Below are 19,445 nucleotides of genomic sequence, written 5' to 3' on the forward strand. Positions count from 1 at the left end.
GGAGGATTGATTATTTCTTTGACATATCTTCTTGTAGAGTCACTTAAGCGTGTATAGGTTTTAACTACTAATTAAATTGCGCACACACATTAACATAATAGGAATACAGTTACATAACCAAAGCAGATCTATAATTACCAGCCATCTCCAGTGAAGCCAAGAAAACCAGTTAGGCATCCTAGGCATTTGTGAAAATTTGTCTATGATATGATGGATATTGTCCAACTGTACTTGAACAGTCTGAGAGAAATCAGACAAATTAAAACAACCCATTCCTGGGAACTGTTCACATCCCATATGTTCTTTTAACAGTAGATAGTCTGTAGTCGTAAGATTTTGGAGCGCTACAACTTGCACTTCTCCTAATTCTTGGTTGAGTTCCAACAGTATAGATGCAGTCAAATTTGTTGTTTTACTGAAAGCACAGGCCAGCTTAGATATCTCCTTCTTCATTCCAATGGCAAGTCCAGGAACCAGTGGGATGGATGCAGCTACAACTGCAGCATTGCCTGGATCTTTGTTGAGGTTTTTTGATGATCATCTTTGGTATGAGTATTGTAGAGAGTGTGGATGTTGGAAGTTCTTCTTCATATCGTATCTTAGTTCATTTTCTGGGTAGCCAGATTAGGCTTTGATCCTCTGTATAAACACAAACAGACCCTTTGCCCTCACTTTGATATGCCCTTTATACCATTGTGTAGAACTCATTGGAGGTCACCACACAGGAACTGCTTTTTTTTTTTGTTATCATTAATCTACCCTTACATGATGAATATTATGTTTACTAGGCTCTCCCCTATACCAGGTCCCCCCTATAAACCCCTTTACAGTCACTGTCAATCAGCATAGCAAAATGTTGTAGAATCACTACTTGTCTTCTCTGTGTTGTACAGCCCTTCCCTTTCTCCCACCCCCCCATGCATGCTAATCTTAATACCCACCTTCTTCTTCCCCCCCATGTATCCCTCTCTACCCACCCATCCTCCCCAGTCCCTTTCCCTTTGGTACCTGTTAGTCCATTCTTGAGTTCTGTGATTGTGCTGCTGTTTTGTTCCTTCAGTTTTTCCTTTGCTCTTATACTCCACAGATGAGTGAAATAATTTGGTATTTCTCTTTCTCTGCTTGGCTTATTTCGCTGAGCATAATACCCTCCAGCTCCATCCATGCTGCTACAAATGGTAGGATTTGCCCTTTTCGTATGGCTGAGTAGTATTCCATTGTATATATGTAGCACATCTTCTTTATCCATTCATCTACCGATGGACATTTAGGTTGCTTCCAATTCTTGGCTATTGTAAATAGTGCTGCGATAAACATAGGGGTGCATCTGTCTTTCTCAAACTTGATTGCTGCGTTCTTAGGGTAAATTCCTAGGAGTGGAATTCCTGGGTCAAATGGTAAGTCTGTTTTGAGCATTTTGATGTACCTCCATACTGCTTTCCATAATGGTTGAACTAATTTACATTCACACCAGCAGTATAGGAGGGTTCCCCTTTCTCCACAGCCTTGCCAACATTTGTTGTTGTTTGTCTTTTGGATGGCAGCCATCTTTACTGGTGTGAGGTGATACCTCATTGTAGTTTTAATTTCCATTTCTCTGATAATTAGTGATGTGGAGCATCTTTTCATGTGTCTGTTGACCATCTGTATTTCTTTTTTAGAGAACTGTCTGTTCAGTTCCTCTGCCCATTTTTTAATTGGGTTATTTGTTTTTTGTTAGTTGAGGCATGTGAGCTCTTTATATATTCTGGACATCAAGCCTTTATCAGATCTGTCATTTTCAAATATATTCTCCCATACTGTAGGGTTCCTTTTTGTTCTATTGATGGTGTCTTTTGCTGTACAGAAGCTTTTCAGCTTAATGTAGTCCCACTTGTTCATTTTTGCTGTTGTTTTCCTTGTCCTGGGAGATATGTTCAAGAAGAGGTCACTCATGTTTATGTCTAAGAGGCTTTTGCCTATGTTTTTTTCCAAGAGTTTTATGGTTTCATGACTTAAATTCAGTTCTTTGATCCATTTTGAATTTACTTTTGTGAATGGGGTTAGACAATGGTCCAGTTTCATTCTCCTACATGAGGCTGTCCAGTTTTGCCAGCACCATCTGTTGAAGAGACTGTCATTTCACCATTGTATGTCCATGGCTCCTTTATCAAATATTAATTGACCATATATGTTTGGGTTAATGTCTGGAGTCTCTAATCTGTTCCACTGGTCTGTGGCTCTGTTCTTGTGCCAGTACCAAATTGTCTTGATTACTATGGCTTTGTAATAGAGCTTGAAGTTGGGGAGTGAGATCCCGCCTACTTTATTCTTCTTTCTCAGGATTGCTTTGGCTATTCGGGGTCTTTGGTGTTTCCATATGAATTTTTGAACTATTTGTTCCAGTTCATTGAAGAATGTTGCTGGTAATTTGATAGGGATTGCATCAAATCTGTATATTGCTTTGGGCAGGATGGCCATTTTGATGATATTAATTCTTCCTAGCCATGAGCATGGGATGAGTTTCCATTTGTTAGTGTCCCCTTTAATTTCTCTTAAGAGTGACTTGTAGTTTTCAGGGTATAGGTCTTTCACTTCTTTGGTTAGGTTTATTCCTAGGTATTTTATTCTTTTTGATCCAATTGTGAATGGAATTGTTTTCCTGATTTCTCTTTCTATTGGTTCATTGTTAGTGTATAGGAAAGCTACAGATTTCTGTGTGTTGATTTTGTATCCTGCAACTTTGCTGTATTCTGATATCAGTTCTAGTAGTTTTGGAGTGGAGTCTTTAGGGTTTTTTATGTACAATATCATATCATCTGCAAATAGTGACAGTTTAACTTCTTCTTTACCAATCTGGATTCCTTGTATTTCTTTGTTTTGTCTGATTGCCGTGGCTAGGACCTCCAGTACTATGTCAAATAACAGTGGGGAGAGTGGGCATCCCTGTCTAGTTCCCGATATCGCTGTTCAGTATAATGTTGGCTGTGGGTTTATCATAAATGGCCTTTATCATGTTGAGGTACTTGCCCTCTATTCCCATTTTGCTGAGAGCTTTTATCATGACTGGTTTTTGAACTTTGTCAAATGCTTTTTCAGCATCTATGGAGATGTTCATGTGGTTTTTTGTCTTTCTTTTTGTTGATGTGGTGGATAATGTTGATGGACTTTCGAATGTTGTACCATCCTTGCATCCCTGGGATGAATCCCACTTGGACATGGTGTACGATTCTTTGGATGTATTTTTGAATTTGGTTTGCTAATATTTTGTTGAGTATTTTTGCATCTACATTCATCAGGGATATTGGTCTGTAATTTTCTTTTTTGGTGGGGTCTTTGCCTGGTCTTGGTATTAGGGTGATGTTGGCTTCATAGAATGAGTTTGGGAGTATTCCCTCCTCTTCTATTTTCTGGAAAACTTTAAGGAGAATGGGTATTATGTCTTCTCTGTGTGTCTGATAAAATTCCCAGGTAAATCCGTCCAGCCCTGGGGTTTTGTTCTTGGGTTGTTTTTTGATTACCGTTTCAATTTCTTTGCTCATAATTGGTTTGTTTAACTTTTGTGTTTCTTCCTTGGTCAGTCTTGGGAGGTTGTATTTTTCTAGGAAATTGTCCATTTCTTCTGCATTTTCCAACTTGTTGGCATATAGGTTTTCATAGAAATCTTTAATAATTCTTTGTGTTTCTGTGGAGTCTGTCATGATTTTTCCATTCTCATTTCTGATTCTGTTGATTTGTGTTGATTCTCTTTTTCTCTTAATAAGTTTGGCTAGAGGCTTATCTATTTTGTTCATTTTCTCAAAGAACCAGCTCTTGGTTTCGTTGATTTTTGCGATTGTTTTATTCTTCTCAATTTTGTTTATTTCTTCTCTGATCTTTATTATGTCCCTCCTTCTGCTGACCTTAGGCCTCAATTGTTCTTTTTCCAGTTTTGATAATTGTGATATTAGACTATTCATTTGGGATTGTTCTTCCTTCTTCAAGTGTGCCTGGATTGCTATATACTTTCCTCTTAAGACTGCTTTCACTGTGTCCCACAGAAGTTGGGGCTTTGTGTTGTTGTTGTCATTTGTTTCTATATATCCCTTGATCTCTATTTTGATTTGTTCATTGATCCATTGATTATTTAGAAGCATGTTGTTAAGCCTCCATGTGTTTGTGAGCCTTTTTTTTTCTTTGTGGAATTTATTTCTAGTTTTATACCTTTGTGGTCTGAAAAGTTGGTTGGTAGAATTCCAATATTTTGGAATTTACTGAGGCTCTTTTTGTGAGCTAGTATGTGGTCTATTCTGGAGAATGTTCCATGTGCACTTGAGAAGAATGTATATCCTGTTGCTTTTGGATGTAGAGTTCTATAGATGTCTATTAGGTTCATCTGTTCTAGTGTGTTGTTCAGTGCCTCTGTGTCCTTGCTTATTTTCTGCCCGGTGGATCTATCCTTTGGGGTGAGTGGTGTGTTGAAGTCTCCTAAAATGAATGCATTACAGTTTATTTCCCTCTTTAGTTCTGTTAGTATTTGTTTCACATATGCTGGTGCTCCTGTGTTGGGTGCATATATATTTAGAATGGTTAGGTTATATCCTCTTGTTGGACTGAGCCCTTTATCATTATGTAGTGTCCTTCTTTATCTCTTGTTACTTTCTTTGTTTTGAAGTCTATTTTGTCTGATATTAGTACTGCAACCCCTGCTTTCTTCTTGCTGTTGTTTGCCTGAAATATGTTTTTCCATCCCTTGACTTTTAGTCTGTGCATGTCTTTGGGTTTGAGGTGAGTTTCTTGTAAGCAGCATATAGATGGGTCTTGCTTTTTTATGCATTCTATTACTCTGTGTCTTTTGATTGGTGCATTAAGTCCATTTACATTTAGGGTAACTATTGAGAGATATGTACTTATTGCCATTGCAGGCTTTAAATTCGTGGTTACCAAAGGTTCAGGGTTAGCCTCTTTAGTGTCTTACTGCCTAACTTAGCTCGCTTATTGAGCTGTTATATACACTGTCTGGAGATTCTTTTCTTCTCTCCCTTCTTATTCCTCCTCCTCCATTCTTCATATGTTGGGTGTTTTGTTCTGTGCTCTGTTTAGGAGTGCTCCCATCTAGAGCAGTCCCTGTAGGATGCCCTGTAGGGGTGGTTTGTGGAAAGCAAATTCCTTCAGCTTTTGCTTGTCTGGGAATTGTTTAATCCCACCATCATATTTAAATGATAGTCATGCTGGATACAGCATCCTTGGTTCAAAGCCCTTCTGTTTCATTGTATTAAATATATCATGCCATTCTCTTCTGGGTTTCTGTCGAGAAGTCTGATGTTAGGCTGATGGGTTTTCCTTTATAGGTGACCTTTTTCTCTCTAGCTGCCTTTAAAACTCTTTCCTTGTCCTTGATCCTTGCCATTTTAATTATTATGTGTCTTGGTGTTGTCCTCCTTGGATCCTTTCTGTTGGGGGTTCTCTGTATTTCCATGGTCTGTTCGATTATTTCCTCCTCTAGTTTGGGGAAGTTTTCAGCAATTATTTCTTCAAAGACACTTTCTATCCCTTTTCCTCTCTCTTTCTCTTCTGGTACCCCTATAATACGGATATCATTCTTTTGGATTGGTCACATAGTTCTCTTAGTATTGTTTCGTTCCTGGAGATCCTTTTATCTCTCTCTATGTCAGCTTTTATACGTTCCTGTTCTCTGATTTCTATTCCTTCAATGGCCTCTTGCATCTTATCCATTCTGCTTATAAATCCTTCCAGCGTTTGTTTCGCTTCTGTAATCTCCTTCCTGGCATCTGTGATCTCCCTCTGGACTTCATCCCTTAGCTCTTGCATATTTCTCTGCATCTCTGTCAGCATGTTTATGATTTTTATTTTGAATTGTTTTTCAGGTAGACTGGTTAGGTCTGTCTCCTTCTCAGGTGTTGACTCTGTGATCTTTGTCTGCCTGTAGTTTTGCCTTTTCATCGTGATAGATATAGTTTGCAGAGCTGGTAGGAGTGACAGCTGGAAGAGCTTTCCTACTTGTTGGTTTGTGGCCTTCCTTTCCTGGGAGAATAGCGACCTCTAGTGGCTTGTGCTGGGCAGGTGTGCACAGACAGGGCTTCTGCTTCCTGCCCGGCTGCTATGGAGTTTATCTCGGCTGTTGCTGTGGGTCTTGCCTGGCTCTGGCTGCTGCTCCAAAATGGTGGAGCCCCGTTGGAGGGGGAGCAGCCGGGAGGCTATTTATGTGTGTAAGGGGCCTCTGTGCTCCCTGCTGCCCAGGGGGTTAGAGTGCCCAGAGAGCCTGAGATTCTCTTCCTCTGGACTAAGTGTCCTGTCCTGCCCCTTTAAGACTTCCAAAAAGCACTCTCCAAACCAAAACAACAACAGCCACAAAAAACAAACAAAAAATATTAAATTAAATAAGTAATTAAAAGAAAGAGAAAAAAGCATGATTTTCTTTGTCCTCACGTGCCGGTCTCAGGCACCCACTCACCGGTCTTGCTTCCCTGTTTCCCTAGTATTGGGGTCTCTATCCCTTTAAGACTTCCAAAAAGCACTCGCAAAAAACAAACAAACAAACAAAAAAACAAAAAAACGAAACAGAAAAAAAACAATGGCTGCTCCCGTTTCTTTGTTCTCCGGCGTTGGCCTCAGGCACCCGCTCACTGGTCCTGCCGCCCTGTTTTCCTAGTATCCAGGACCCCATGCATGCACTGTGTTAGCGCTCTGGTCCGGATGGCTGGGGCTGGATGTTCAGCAGTCCTGGGCTCCTTCTCCCTCCTTGCTGACTCCTCTCCTTCCCCTGGGAGCTGGGGAGAGGGGCGCTCGGGTCCCGCCGGGCCGGGGCTTGTATCTTACCCCCTTTGCGAGGCGCTGGGTTTTTCCAGGCGTGGATGTGGTCTGGATGTTGTCCTGTGTCCTCTGGTCTCTATTTTAGGAAGAGTTGTCTTTGTTATATTTTCATAGATACATGTGGTTTTGGGAGGAGATTTCTGCTGCTCTACTCAATGCTGCCATCTTGGCTCTGCCCCAGAAGTTTAGTTTTTTTTGAGTATAAAAATAATGTAATGGGATCACAGAATGTTTACAGACCAAATGAAAAATTAAAAATCTTAAGATGTCCAGTTGATTATCTTTTGCATAGTTTCACATTTGTGGAAAAAGGTATGTAATATTTATATCTTGTTTAGTTACAGAGCTCTTGTATTGCAACATAATCATTTATTTAAAATTTTGTGTAATCTTTCACCACCTATAATTGGATTTACTATGGTTTTTAGGTTTTCTGTCATTTTAAATAGTGCAGCTTGGGACATAATTATATATACATATTTTTCCATATTTTTTTTTTGGAACAACTTCCCAGGTGTGTTTGTCAAATGATATGCATCTTTAACTGGATTCTCTCAAGAAATTTTAGTTGCTACTCTACTAGAAAACATGCTGTAGCAGTAGCCACCAATCGCTAGTGTATTAACAGATCCAATGGCTGTGTCTTCCTGAATGTCTATAACATCCTATTCACCCGTGCCCACTTTTTAAAAAATTCTGGTATCATTAATCTACAGTTACATGCAGAATATTATGTTTACAAGACTCCCCCCTTCACCAAGTCCCTCCCACAAACCCCATTACAGTCACTGTCCATCAGCGTAGTAAGATCCTGTAGAATCACTACTTGTCTTCTCTGTGTCGCACAGCCCTTCCCATGCCCCTCCCCACATTATACATGCTAATCGTAATGCCCCTTTTCCTACCCCCCTTATCCCTCCTTTCCCACCCATCTTCCCCAGTCCCTTTCCCTTTGGTAACTGTTAGTCCATTCTTGGGTTCTGTGATTCTGCTGTTGTTTTGTTCCTTCAGTTCTTTCTTTGTTCTTATACTCCACATATGAGTGAAATCATTTGGTACCTGTCTTCTCCACCTGGCTTATTTCACTGAGCATAATACCCTCTAGCTCCATCCATGTTGTTGCAAATGGTAGGATTTTTTTTCTTCTCACGGCTGAATAATATTCCATTGTGTGTATGTACCACATCTTCTTTATCCATTCATCTACTTGTGGCCACTTAGGTTGTTTCCATTTCTTGGCTATTGTAAATAGTGCTGTGATAAACATAGGGGTACATCTGTGGAGATAATCATGTGTTTTTTGTCCTTCTTTTTATGTAGTGGATGATGTTGATGAATTTTTGAATGTTGTACCATCATTGCATCCCTGGGATGAATCCCACTTGGTAATGGTGTATGATCCTCTTGATGTATTTTTGAATTCGGTTTGCTAATATTTTGTTGAGTATTTTTGCATCTATGTTCATCAGAGATATTAGTCTGTAATTTTCTTTTTTGGTGGGGTCTTTGCCTGTTTTTGGTATTAGGGTGATGCTGGCTTCATAGAATGAGTTTGGAAGTATTCCCTCCTCTTCTATTTTTTGGAAGACACAGCCATTGGATCTGTTATTATGCCTGATAAAATTCAGTGGTGAATCCATCTGGCCCCGGGGGTTTGGTTCTTGGGTAGTTTTTTATTTACTGATTCAATTTCTTTTCTGGTAATTTGTCTGTTCATATTTTCTGTTTCTTCCTTGGTCAGTCTTGGAAGGTTGTATTTTTCTAGGAAGTTGTCCATTTCTTCTAGGTTTTCCAGCTTGTTAGCATATAGTTTTTCATAGTATTCTCTAATAATTCTTTGTACTTCTGTGGGGTCTGTTGTGATTTTTCCTTTCTCATTTCTCATGCTGTTGATGTGTGTTGATTCTCTTTTTCTCTTACTAAGTCTGGCTAGGAGTTTATCTATTTTGTTTATTTTCTCAAAGAACCAGCTCTTGGCTTCATTAATTTTTTCTATTGTTTTATTCTCAATTTTATTTATTTCTTCTCTGATCTTTATTATGTCCCTTCTTCTGCTGACTTTAGGCCTCATTTGTTCTTCTTTTTCCAATTTCAATAATTGTGAGTTTAGACTATTCATTTGGGATTTTTATTCCTTCTTTAAATATGCCTGGATTGCTATATACTTTCCTCTTTGAACTGCTTTCGCTGTGTCCCACAGAAGCTGGGCTTTGTGTTGTTGTTGTCATTTGTTTCCATATATTGCTTGATCTCTATTTTAATTTGGTCATTGATCCATTGATTATTTAGGAGCATGTTGTTAAGCCTCCATATGTTTGTGGGCCTTTTTGTTTTCTTTGTACAATTTATTTCTAGTTTTATACCTTTGTGGTCCGAGAAGTTGGTTGGTGTAATTCCAATCTTTTTGAATTTACTGAGGCTCTTTTTTTGTCCTAGTATGTGGTCTATTCTTGAAAATGTTCCATGTGCACTTGAGAAGAATGTGTATCCTGCTGCTTTTGGGTGTAGAGTTCTATAGATGTCTATTAGGTCCATCTGTTCTAGTGTGTTGTTCAGTGCCTCTGTGTCCTTACTTATTTTCTGTCTGGTGGTTCTGTCCTTTGGAGTGAATGGTGTGTTGAAGTCTCCTAAAATGAATGCATTGCATTCTATTTCCTACTTTAATTCTGTTAGTATTTGTTTCAGGTATGTTGGTACTCCTGTATTGGGTGCATATATATTTAGAATGGTTATATCCTCTTGTTGAACTGACCCCTTTATCATTATGTAATGTCCTTCTTTATCTCTTGTTACTTTCTTTGTTTTGAAGTCTATTTTGTCTAATACTAGTACTCCAACACCTGCTTTTTTCTCCTTGTTGTTTGCATGAAATATCTTTTTCCATCTCTTGACTTTTAGTCTGTGCATGTCTTTGGGCTTGAGGTGAGTCTCTTGTAAGGAGCGTATAGATGGGTCTTGCTTTTTTATCCATTCTATTACTCTGTGTCTTTTGATTGGTGCATTCAGTCCATTTATGTTTAGGGTGATTACTGAAAGATATGTACTTATTGCCATTTCAGGCTTTATATTCGTGGTTACCAAAGGTTCAAGGTTAGCTTCTTTACTATCTGTCTAACTTAACTCACTTATTGAGCTATTATAAACACAGTCTGATGATTCTTTATTTTTCTCCCTTCTTATTCCTCTTTCTTCATTCTTTATATGTCACGTGTTTTATTCTGTGCTCTTTTGTGTTTCCTTTGACTCCTTTTGTGAGTAGTTGATTTTATTTTTCGCCTTTAGTTGATATTTGGTTGGTCTGCTTTCTTTGCTGTGATTTTATTTTCTCTGTTGACATCTATTTAGCCTTAGGAGTGCTTCCATCTAGAGCAGTCCCTCTAAAATACCCTGTAGAGGTGTTTTGTGGGGCAGATTTCCTCAACTTTTGCTTGTCTGGGAATTCTTTAATCCCTCCTTCATATTTAAATGATAATCGTGCTGGATACAGTATCCTTGGTTCAAGCCCTTCTGTTTCATTGCATTAAATATATGATGCCATTCTCTTCTAGCCTGTAAGGTTTCTGTTAAGAAGTCTGATGATAGCCTGATGGGTTTTTCATTGTAGGCGACCTTTTTTCTCTCTCTGGCTGTCTTTAATACTCTGTCTTTGTCCTTGATCTTTGCCATTTTAATTATTATGTGTCTTGGTGTTGTAGTCCTTGGGTCCCTTGTATTGGGAGTTCTGTGTGCTTCCATGGTCTGGGTGACTATTTCCTCCCCCACTGTGGGGAAGTTTTCAGCAATTATTTCTTCAAATACACTTTCTATCCCCTTTTCTCTCTCTTCTTCTTCTGGTACCCCTATAGTGCAGATATTGTTCTGTTTGGATTGGTCACACAGTTCTCAATATTCTTTCATTCCTGGAGATCCTTTTATCTCTCTCTGCCTCAGCCTCTCTGTATTCCTGTTCTCTGATTTCTATTTCATTAATGGCCTCTTGCACCTCATCCAGTCTACTCTTAAGTCTTTCCAGAGATTGTTTTATTTCTCTATTCTCCCTCCTAAGTTTATCCATTAGCTCTTGCATATTTCTCTGTAGCTCCATCAGCGTGGTTATGACCTTTATTTTGAATTCTTTTTCAGGAAGATTGGTTAGGTCTATCTCCCCAGGCTCCCTCTCAGGAGTTGTCTGGGTTATTCTTTACTGGATCAAATTCTTCTGCCTTTTCATGGTGATATAGGTAGTCGTGGGCAGTTGGTGTGTGTGTCAGCAGGGAGAACAAAGTCCCATCCTGCTTGCTGGTTGCCTTCCTCTCCTGTGAGAACGGCAACCCCTAGTGGCTTGTGCTGGGCAGCTGCACACCAACAGGGCCTCTGAGTCTGCTCCCCCAGTGGCTGCGGAGGAGGCTCTGGGTGGTTGCTATGGGCACAGATGCTCTCAGGCTGCTTCCCTGCTATGGCGGGTCTGTGCTGGAGGGGGAATGGACAGGAGGCTGTTTAACGCTGTGAGGGGCCTCAGTGCTGCGCTGCCTCCCAGGGTGTTAGGGCACCTGGATTTCCCTGGGATTCTCAGCTGCTGGGCTGAGTGTGCTGGGACGCTTCCATCCAGCTATGAGACCTGTGTCCCTTTAGTACTTTCAAAAAGCACTTGCTTTTTTTTTGTCCCAGGGGCACTGGCTGTGGGGACATGCTCGCAGATTTTACTGTTCCATTTCCCTAATAGCCAGCACCCACACGATGTGTGTTTGTGCTCCCGGTGCAGATGACTAGGGCTGGGCATTTAGCAGTCCTGGGCTCCCACTCCCTCCCTGCTCTGGCTCCTCTCCTTCCGCCTGTGGGCTGGGGTTGGGGAGCGCTCGGGTCCTGCTGGGCCATGGCTTGTATCTTACCCCCTTCATGATGTGTTGAGTTCTCGCAGCCTGGCTGTTGTGCTGTATCTTCTGGTCTCTTTTTTAGGAATAGTTGTATTTGTTGTATTTTCAAAAATATATATGGTTTTGGGAGGAGATTTCTGCTGCCCTACTCATGCTGCCATCTTGGCTCCTCCTCCCACTTTCCCATTTTTAAACCATACTTTTTAGAACTGTGACACCACCATCTCTTAATTTTTCCTCTGGGTTTAAATCTCAGCTCTGTGACCTTGACCAAGTCACCTAAGCTTCCTGAGCTTTAGTTTCCTTATTGGTAAGGTGAACACAATAATGTGTAGTTGCCATTGTCTTTTGGATTAAATAACATACATTAAGCCCCAGGCACAGTATCTGGCACATAGTGGGTGGTCATAAATGTTTCCTTTTGCTCTCTATCTCCAGCTCCTTCCTTTCTGCCTTCAATGCATAGGTCTTTCCCATCTTTGACTCTTAAATTTACTCCCTATGTAGATGTTGTCTTATGTACATGCCTCAGATAAGAAGGCAATTTGGTGTTTTTATAATAGGGTGGGCTTAATGTCAGTATTTCCAGTAACAGGCACAATTTTTTAGTTAAGACTTGTGGTTGTGAGATATATGTTTGAGTTACACAAAACTGAACGCTTGGATTTTTCTCTCACAGCTTCCCTTGGAGTGTTCTTATTGTGGATGAAGCTCACAGGTTGAAAAACCAAAGCTCCTTGCTGCATAAGACACTTTCAGAGGTAAACTCACAGGATAGTCTTAGTTTTTATGTTACAACCTTTAAGGAAAATATATAGCTTAGGCCTGTATAGAGTCAGTTAAGTTGAAAAGCTTTTTTTTTCAGTCAGATTTCTGCAGTTCTAAATAAACGTTTTGTGAGTGGCAAAAGTAGGGCTTAATATGACATAACTTCTTCTTCCACTTGTCTTTTACAAAGGAAATAATGTTACTAAAATCTGGCTATCAAATAGTAATACTCTACCTCAATAAAATACATTGTACATTTTGAAATGTTTCTACTCTTTTTGATCTTTTTCAAAGGAGAAATTTCTTTTAAAAAAAATCTGATTACATTTCTTCTGTCTTTCAATGGCAACATATCTGACATATTGTACCCTTCCCCCATTTACCTGTTTAAAAAATTGGACAATTCACATAGGCTATGAAGACACCCATTCATGCCATTGAATATCAGCACCAGTCTCAGTTCTTTGTCGTACTTTTGAGTATGACACCCTTGGTCTCTGGCATCATTGTAGAGAAATGTCACTGTAGCCCTAGATTTGCCCTCTTTTCTGAGTATCCAGTGGAAAACAGCTTGTGAATATGAAGTGCCCATCTCCTTGTTGACCTAGTAAAGGCTGGTTCATTCATGAGACCACATCTGCAAATTTATGTGGTCATCACTGAAGTTTGGTCCCTAACCCTATAATAATAAATCAGTTAATAAATTTAGAGGTCACTTGGGGAATTCTGTATTTACTGGCTGGAAGTTGCGGTTTTTAGTGTTTAAATGCAGATATGGTCTCTGTCTATTATTAGACCAGTCTCAAGATTGCATCCCCTTTTGGGGCCCCCTTTGCTCTGTGGTGTCCTCTGCCTGCTTTTAGGACTCTTAACAGTGTCTCTTTCCTAAGGAGTTGTTCTATCTTGGTGCCTAACCTTATAAGAGACTGCTTCATAAACTTACATGCCTGTGTACTAACTTATATGGGAGAAGAGAAGCAGCTGTAGTGAATAATCCTGGGTTTGGAGTGGGGAAAGTTCTGTTTCTGGACTCAGAGCCTTTCCTTGTTATTCATAGGAAACTAAGGCTTAGAGTGATTAAATGAGGGAATTTTTTGCATTAGCTAAGCATTCCCTTTTAGGTGAGGTTTGAATTGTAGGTAACTAGTTGGTTAAAAAGAAACACTCATTTATTGATTGGGCTGAGAGGTGGGGAGAAGGGTACTGCCTGCTTTTCCTTCTTAATATTGATTTCAGCTTGTTAAAATTAGAAACAACCTGAAGTGCAAAGAAATAATTGGTTATGCAATTTATGCTGCACCTATGCAGTACATTTAAAAAGAAGACCACCATGGAAAGTCTTGTAGAAGAATATTTCATAACATGGGAAATGTTTGCAAAATATTTTACACACAAAAAGTTTATAAAGTACTATATACAGACAGACATCATCTCTGGAGTTTTTCACCTAATTATGAGTTTTGATGCCAAAATGGACATTACTTTCAAGAAAAATATTAGCTCATGTGATAGTATAAGTTGACCGTAATGACTGACAACCATGGTGATCCTTGTGGCCTTATGTTGCTTGGTCATCGCAGCTCTTTGCTTGGTTAGCACATGTTGTAAAAATGTGAGTTGGCTATTGGAAGCATTTGTTTTTGACCATTTCCCATACTTGAAATACTATGAAAATACTGCCTTCCAAGCAGACAGGCATGGATGGTGGACATTGATTAGACAATTTAAAAAGAAATAAAAAATGGAGATGGCAAAAAAATAAAAAGATAACATTTCAAATCAGTTTTAATTGCATCTTATTACAAAAGCAGTATCTTCTTATGACTCCCATATCAAAATATAGAAACACAAGAAGAAAAGTAAAAATCACCAATGATCCAACTCCCCTGCATACATTAACATGTAGTGTATATTCAGCCATGTCCTTTGCTGTGCATGTGTACACTCAAGCATATAAATCTGCATACATAGTATTTAAAAAACATAGTCTAAATATCAAAATACAGTAATTATGTATGTATTTGTATACATATATGTATATACCTACTATATTTTGATATTTAAAATAATACACATATACAGGATATAGTCTTCCCTTTCTGCTATATTAACTCATATGTGTAAGTTCTTATTAGTGTCAGTGTAGAGGTTGCCCTTTGCTTGATGTAATAGCTTTTGTTACTGTTTTTCCTCACCTTTTACTTCATTAGTTTCTTTTTCTTGGTGCTCTCACCTGTTGCTCAACATAAAAAAATTTCTTTCTAGTTTGGATTGTATATGGCCCAGAAATGTCCAGAAGTCTTAATGTCTTCCATGTGGTGCACCATGAAGTTTTACAGAGGCCATTCTTTAGTATAGGTCTTCTGGCTTTTTGCTTGTAATGGTGGGTCCTAATGCTATAGCTTTGCACCTCTCAAACTTGCATGAGCATGTGCTGTGTGCCTCTGACACCTCAAGAGACTCCCCCATGTAGGTAATAACACATAGCTTGAATCCCCACCAAGACTGAGTAACAATACCCATGTAACACTTGAGAGTTTGCACAGTGATTTTACTTAATCCTTGTTAACAGTATCTCCTTCACAGGATTATTGTTCCCTTCTTATAGCCGAAATTGAAGAGATATTATTTCCTACCTCTAACAGCTAGTATATAGCTTGAATCTGAGCCCTCTGATTTTGCATTCCCGTGGTCATTCCATTAAATCATGCCCCTCTTTGTATGGGTAAGGGTTGTGATGGGTAACTCAATTTTGTTTTCCAATATTATGGATTTTTTACTTTACTTACTTGTGTATTTGAGTTCTCAGTAGCCTTCAGTCTCCTGTTGACTGGAACTCCCATCCAGAACAGCCTCCAAGAGCTCTACTCCCTCCTCAGTTTTGTGGAGCCTGATCTCTTTTCCAAGGAGCAGGTAGAAGACTTTGTTCAGCGTTACCAGGATATTGAGAAAGAGTCTGAATCAGGCAAGTTCCCTTTCTACAAATCTTGCCCAAGACGTCTGGCCCAGAAACTGCCCTAGTGCATAATAGGAAGTGGTCATGGATGGAAAAGAGGGAGAAGGAACAACGAGAGGACGCGGTCCCGGGAGACAGATAAAGAGCCACACAAAAATAAGATGATGTTACATCCTTCGTGTTCCCAGTTGTCTGCTAATTATGAGTCTTATTTCTTTGTTACATGATTTTACAATAGGGCTTATTTGGGTCATTTTTGGAAGAAATCATGCTTTTTTTCCCAATGTGTAATTTCTATAAGGACTTTATTGCCTGAGGAAGTAGCATAGAAAGTTAAAGTATGGGGGTGCTGTGGCCCCAAACTACTGTTCAGTATTCCATAGCACTGGTATTTCTTTTAACACTGTATCAAAACCAAAAGCCTGGGATGGATGGGTGGTGGGAGTGAAGGAGGGGAATCTTCCTCATTCACATAGCTGGGACATGGTTTATTAATTTTTTTGTTATTTATCTGAGATCCAAACTTAACTGGGCTCTTGTATTTTTATTTGCTGTATCTGGCAACCCTACATATGGTATAATTCCAATTTAGGATAGTTTTCAACATTCATGACACCTGGGGAAGGAGCAAGGGAGCTGAGTCAAAAGAGCTAAGTGTGAGTAACAGTGACATTAGCGTCCAGCTGTGTGACTTTGGATAAGGTGTGCTTAATGTCTCTGAGCCTCACTTAGCTATCAAAATGGGGACAATATTACTTGCCCTACATTTCTAAGCTGTTATGCTGATCAATAGGATTAAATGCAGAAGTGTCCTTAAAACAGAAAAGCTCCATATAAATTATTAGCAAGAATTAATTACTAGATTATTAGTAAGATTATTAGTAAGGCTTAAATTCTTTGAATGTTCCTAGTTCTTGATTTAAGAGTCAGTAAAAATTTTAGAAGAGGTTGGGAAGAAGACTCCAGTAAAGGAAGAAATATGAAAAATAACCATGCTGGCCTAGAATGTGGAATTGGCAAGACAGTGAGAAACAAAAATAAATTACTGTATGTTGTCTAGTGGTTCCAAAGACTTGGTTTTGCTTTTGTGTCACACCGCTGGAGTTTTTTTCTTTTCCTCACACAGCAAGTGAACTACACAAACTCTTGCAGCCATTTCTGTTGAGGCGAGTGAAAGCTGAGGTAGCCACAGAGCTTCCCAAGAAGACGGAGGTAGTGATATACCATGGCATGTCAGCACTGCAGAAAAAATACTACAGGGCCGTCCTGATGAAAAACCTAGGTGAGCAGAGGCATGTGTCCATTTAGAAACTAAATGAGAATGTGATTTTCATGCAGGGAAATATCTTAACATCACACTTGGCTTTGCATAGCAAGAACATGGGCTGGAATTTTGTATTCTGAATAATATGCCGGTAGCTGCAGTGCACTGGGGCAGATATCTGTAGTGGAACTCAGACTTTATTGTTTGTTGCACTTGTGAAATTTCTTTTTTCCCCCACCCAGTTTTCCTTCTTGTCTAGCAGTTGTGAAGCAGACACTTTCAGGTATAGTCATGCACTTTATCTTCCTGCCTAGTCAGATATTTAACACATTGCAAAGCTTTTTATTGAACCAATTCACTGAGAGTAATTGGGAGTGGGAAGGAAGAGATAGAAATGGGACAGTCTCCCAATTTGCATTATTTTGTCCCTTTTTGGCTCTGCGACACCTTTTAAAGAAGGAAATTTAGAATTTTGTAAAAGTAACAAAGTACTCTTGAGTTTATAGGTAGGCTTCTTCCTCAAAACAAAGTGAAAGTTAAGAAAACTTCGTATGGATGTGCAGTTATTTCTTAATGAAATTTAGCCAAATTTGGGAGGTTAATGTAAGTTTGAAAGATATATTGTTGAAATGAATAAGATTATTTATGGGAACTTAGAGGGTTTTATTCAGTAATCCATATCTCTGTCTCTTTTAAAAAAAATTTCAGATGCATTTGAAAATGAAGTGGCAAAGAAAGTTAAACTTCAGAACATCTTGTCTCAGCTTCGAAAGTGTGTGGATCACCCATATTTGTTTGATGGTGAGGCAGTGCCCTTTTTTCTCACATTACTTTTTGATATTTCTGTGGCCAACATCATAACAAAATGCTGTAAAAAAATTACCTATATTTACTGTCTATTTTTCCCCCATTTTCTAGTTAATTTTTTATGTTGATGTTGTTAGGCAGAAAGATATGAATGGAATGCAAAGAGGGTGGGGCCCACTGAGAACTCAGGGAGAGTTAATCAGGTAAAGCCAGAGAGCCACAAAGGACTCACAGAGTTCATGCCCTTTGCAGTGAGTTCATTCCAAGTGCTCTGAATCTGGGCTGGCCTTGAGACTTGCTCTAGCTAATACAAGTGAGGTAGGGCAGAGACATGGGACAAACATTTTGATTAATTTTCCTAAAAAGGCTGAAATGTGAATAGCATAGTGGGCACAAGAAGGACTTATCTTGAGGCTAAGAGCAGAGAGTTGGGAAGTTAGATTCCTAACATATTCTTTGATGATCAGCCAACAACCCATCTAAGGCAAGGCAAACAGTCTTAACTGATGTGTTCCCAGGGCTTGGAAGTGGCCACTATCTTAGAGAGGAACAAAAAGTTTATTCTACAGAATTACTAAAGGACCGGCTACAGATAATGACATACTGTCTTTCGCCAGGGATAGACATCCTGGGACTGCCTGACAAGCCTGTGCCCCCAACCCTTTACCTTTATCCCATTCTTGAAAATCCATAAAAGACAGAATCCCAGCTTTTGGGTGTGCCTCCTCTCTGAGGCCACCCACACTCGCCTTTCTTGGAGTGTGTCTCTCTGTCCTACTCCAGACAAGTAGGGAGGGGCTGCTGAGAGCTGTGATCTGGGCTTACAGGTTCCCAGCACCTGGGTGACCTGGACAGAACAGCAGCTGTACGGTCATGCTCCATAGCAGCCCACCTGAAAATCTCCTTTCTTTGCCTTTGGGAAGTTCTCAGAGCATAATCTCACTCCATCCAGTGCTCTGTGGTTCCCCCAAATCCTGAGGTGGTGGGGCTTAATCCCCACGCCATGAGATCCAAGGGGACACTGGATGCCAGGTGACACTGGCTTTAGGAGTTGGCGAGGGATTGTGCCCCATGCTGAGGAATTTGGTGAGCTTCCCTTTCCTCATCTGTTTTTCCTTCCTCTCTGCTTCATTCAGGTAAACCTGCCTTCATCTGCCATGACTCTGGCCCAGTCCTCCTCTGGAGTGTATTCGAATAAAACTTTCATTCTGCTTCACTTCTGTGCCTCTGCCCTTCAAGTCTTTGTTGCAGTGGGGACAGGAACCGAGGAGACCAAACTCAAACCCCCAACAATGTTATCTAATATATTGTTTATATTCAAATTTCTTCATTTGTCCCCTTATGTCCCTTATGGCTTTGTTTTTTGTTTTCTTTTAAAATTCAAGATAAAGTTAGGGATTCTACTTTGTATTTGTCAAATCTCTTTATTCTCCTATAATTAGGAAACATTCCTCACCCTTTTGTGGGGAGGGCTTTCTTTGCCTTTTATGAAAGTAACACTTTTGAAGAATCAAGGCCGATTATTTTATAGTTTGTTTCATAATCTGGGCATACTGGTCATTTCTTAATGATGAGATGTCTCGTTGTGAACCCACTCAAGTCAGCCTTTCATCTCCACCATTCCACGTTCACCAGTGATCTCTAATGGTTGTCATTTCACATTTTGATTAACCTCTCAAAGCCTTTGACACAGTTAACCTTTTTTCTTGAAGCACTTCTTCCTTTGGCTTCTGGGCAGTCCTCCATCTTACTACCTGCCTTATGTCTATTCCTTCTCAGCCTCCTTTGCTACTTCCTTTTCAAGTTACAGATGCCTGCAGATTTCCCTGTAAGTGCCGCACATTTCCATATGTAATGCTTTCATTTTCATTCAAACTTGGGCTTTTTTGATTCATTCTGATTGGTATCCTTTGGGATACTTCCAGGGCTTTGTGGTTGTGGAGCTTCTGGTAGTGGAAGGATCAGCACAGGGTTTGCTGCAGTCGTTTTAAGGGAGTCTTTGCCA

The 19,445-nt window shown here is 39.7% G+C and overlaps 1 protein-coding gene across 8 annotated transcripts in view; it reads left to right on the forward strand.

Annotated features, from left to right (window-relative positions):
• Positions 1-19,445, forward strand: part of CHD1L (chromodomain helicase DNA binding protein 1 like) — a 121,412-nt gene that overhangs the window by 62,907 nt on the left and 39,060 nt on the right. For 7 of the 8 annotated variants that reach the window (XR_012130309.1, XR_012130308.1, XR_012130307.1 and 4 more), the window contains exons 6-9: positions 12,325-12,406; positions 15,216-15,382; positions 16,500-16,651; positions 17,342-17,434. Coding sequence is in view for 5 of the 8 variants with exons in the window: in XM_073234517.1 (XP_073090618.1) it covers positions 12,325-12,406; positions 15,216-15,382; positions 16,500-16,651; positions 17,342-17,434 (494 nt within the window). In the remaining 3 variants the exon portion in view is untranslated. The remainder of the gene's footprint in view (positions 1-12,324; positions 12,407-15,215; positions 15,383-16,499; positions 16,652-17,341; positions 17,435-19,445) is intronic. The other variant, XM_073234518.1, reaches the window with a different exon arrangement.

The sequence above is a fragment of the Manis javanica genome, chromosome 4 (genome assembly GCF_040802235.1).
Source record: "Manis javanica isolate MJ-LG chromosome 4, MJ_LKY, whole genome shotgun sequence".
Lineage (NCBI taxonomy): Eukaryota > Metazoa > Chordata > Mammalia > Pholidota > Manidae > Manis > Manis javanica.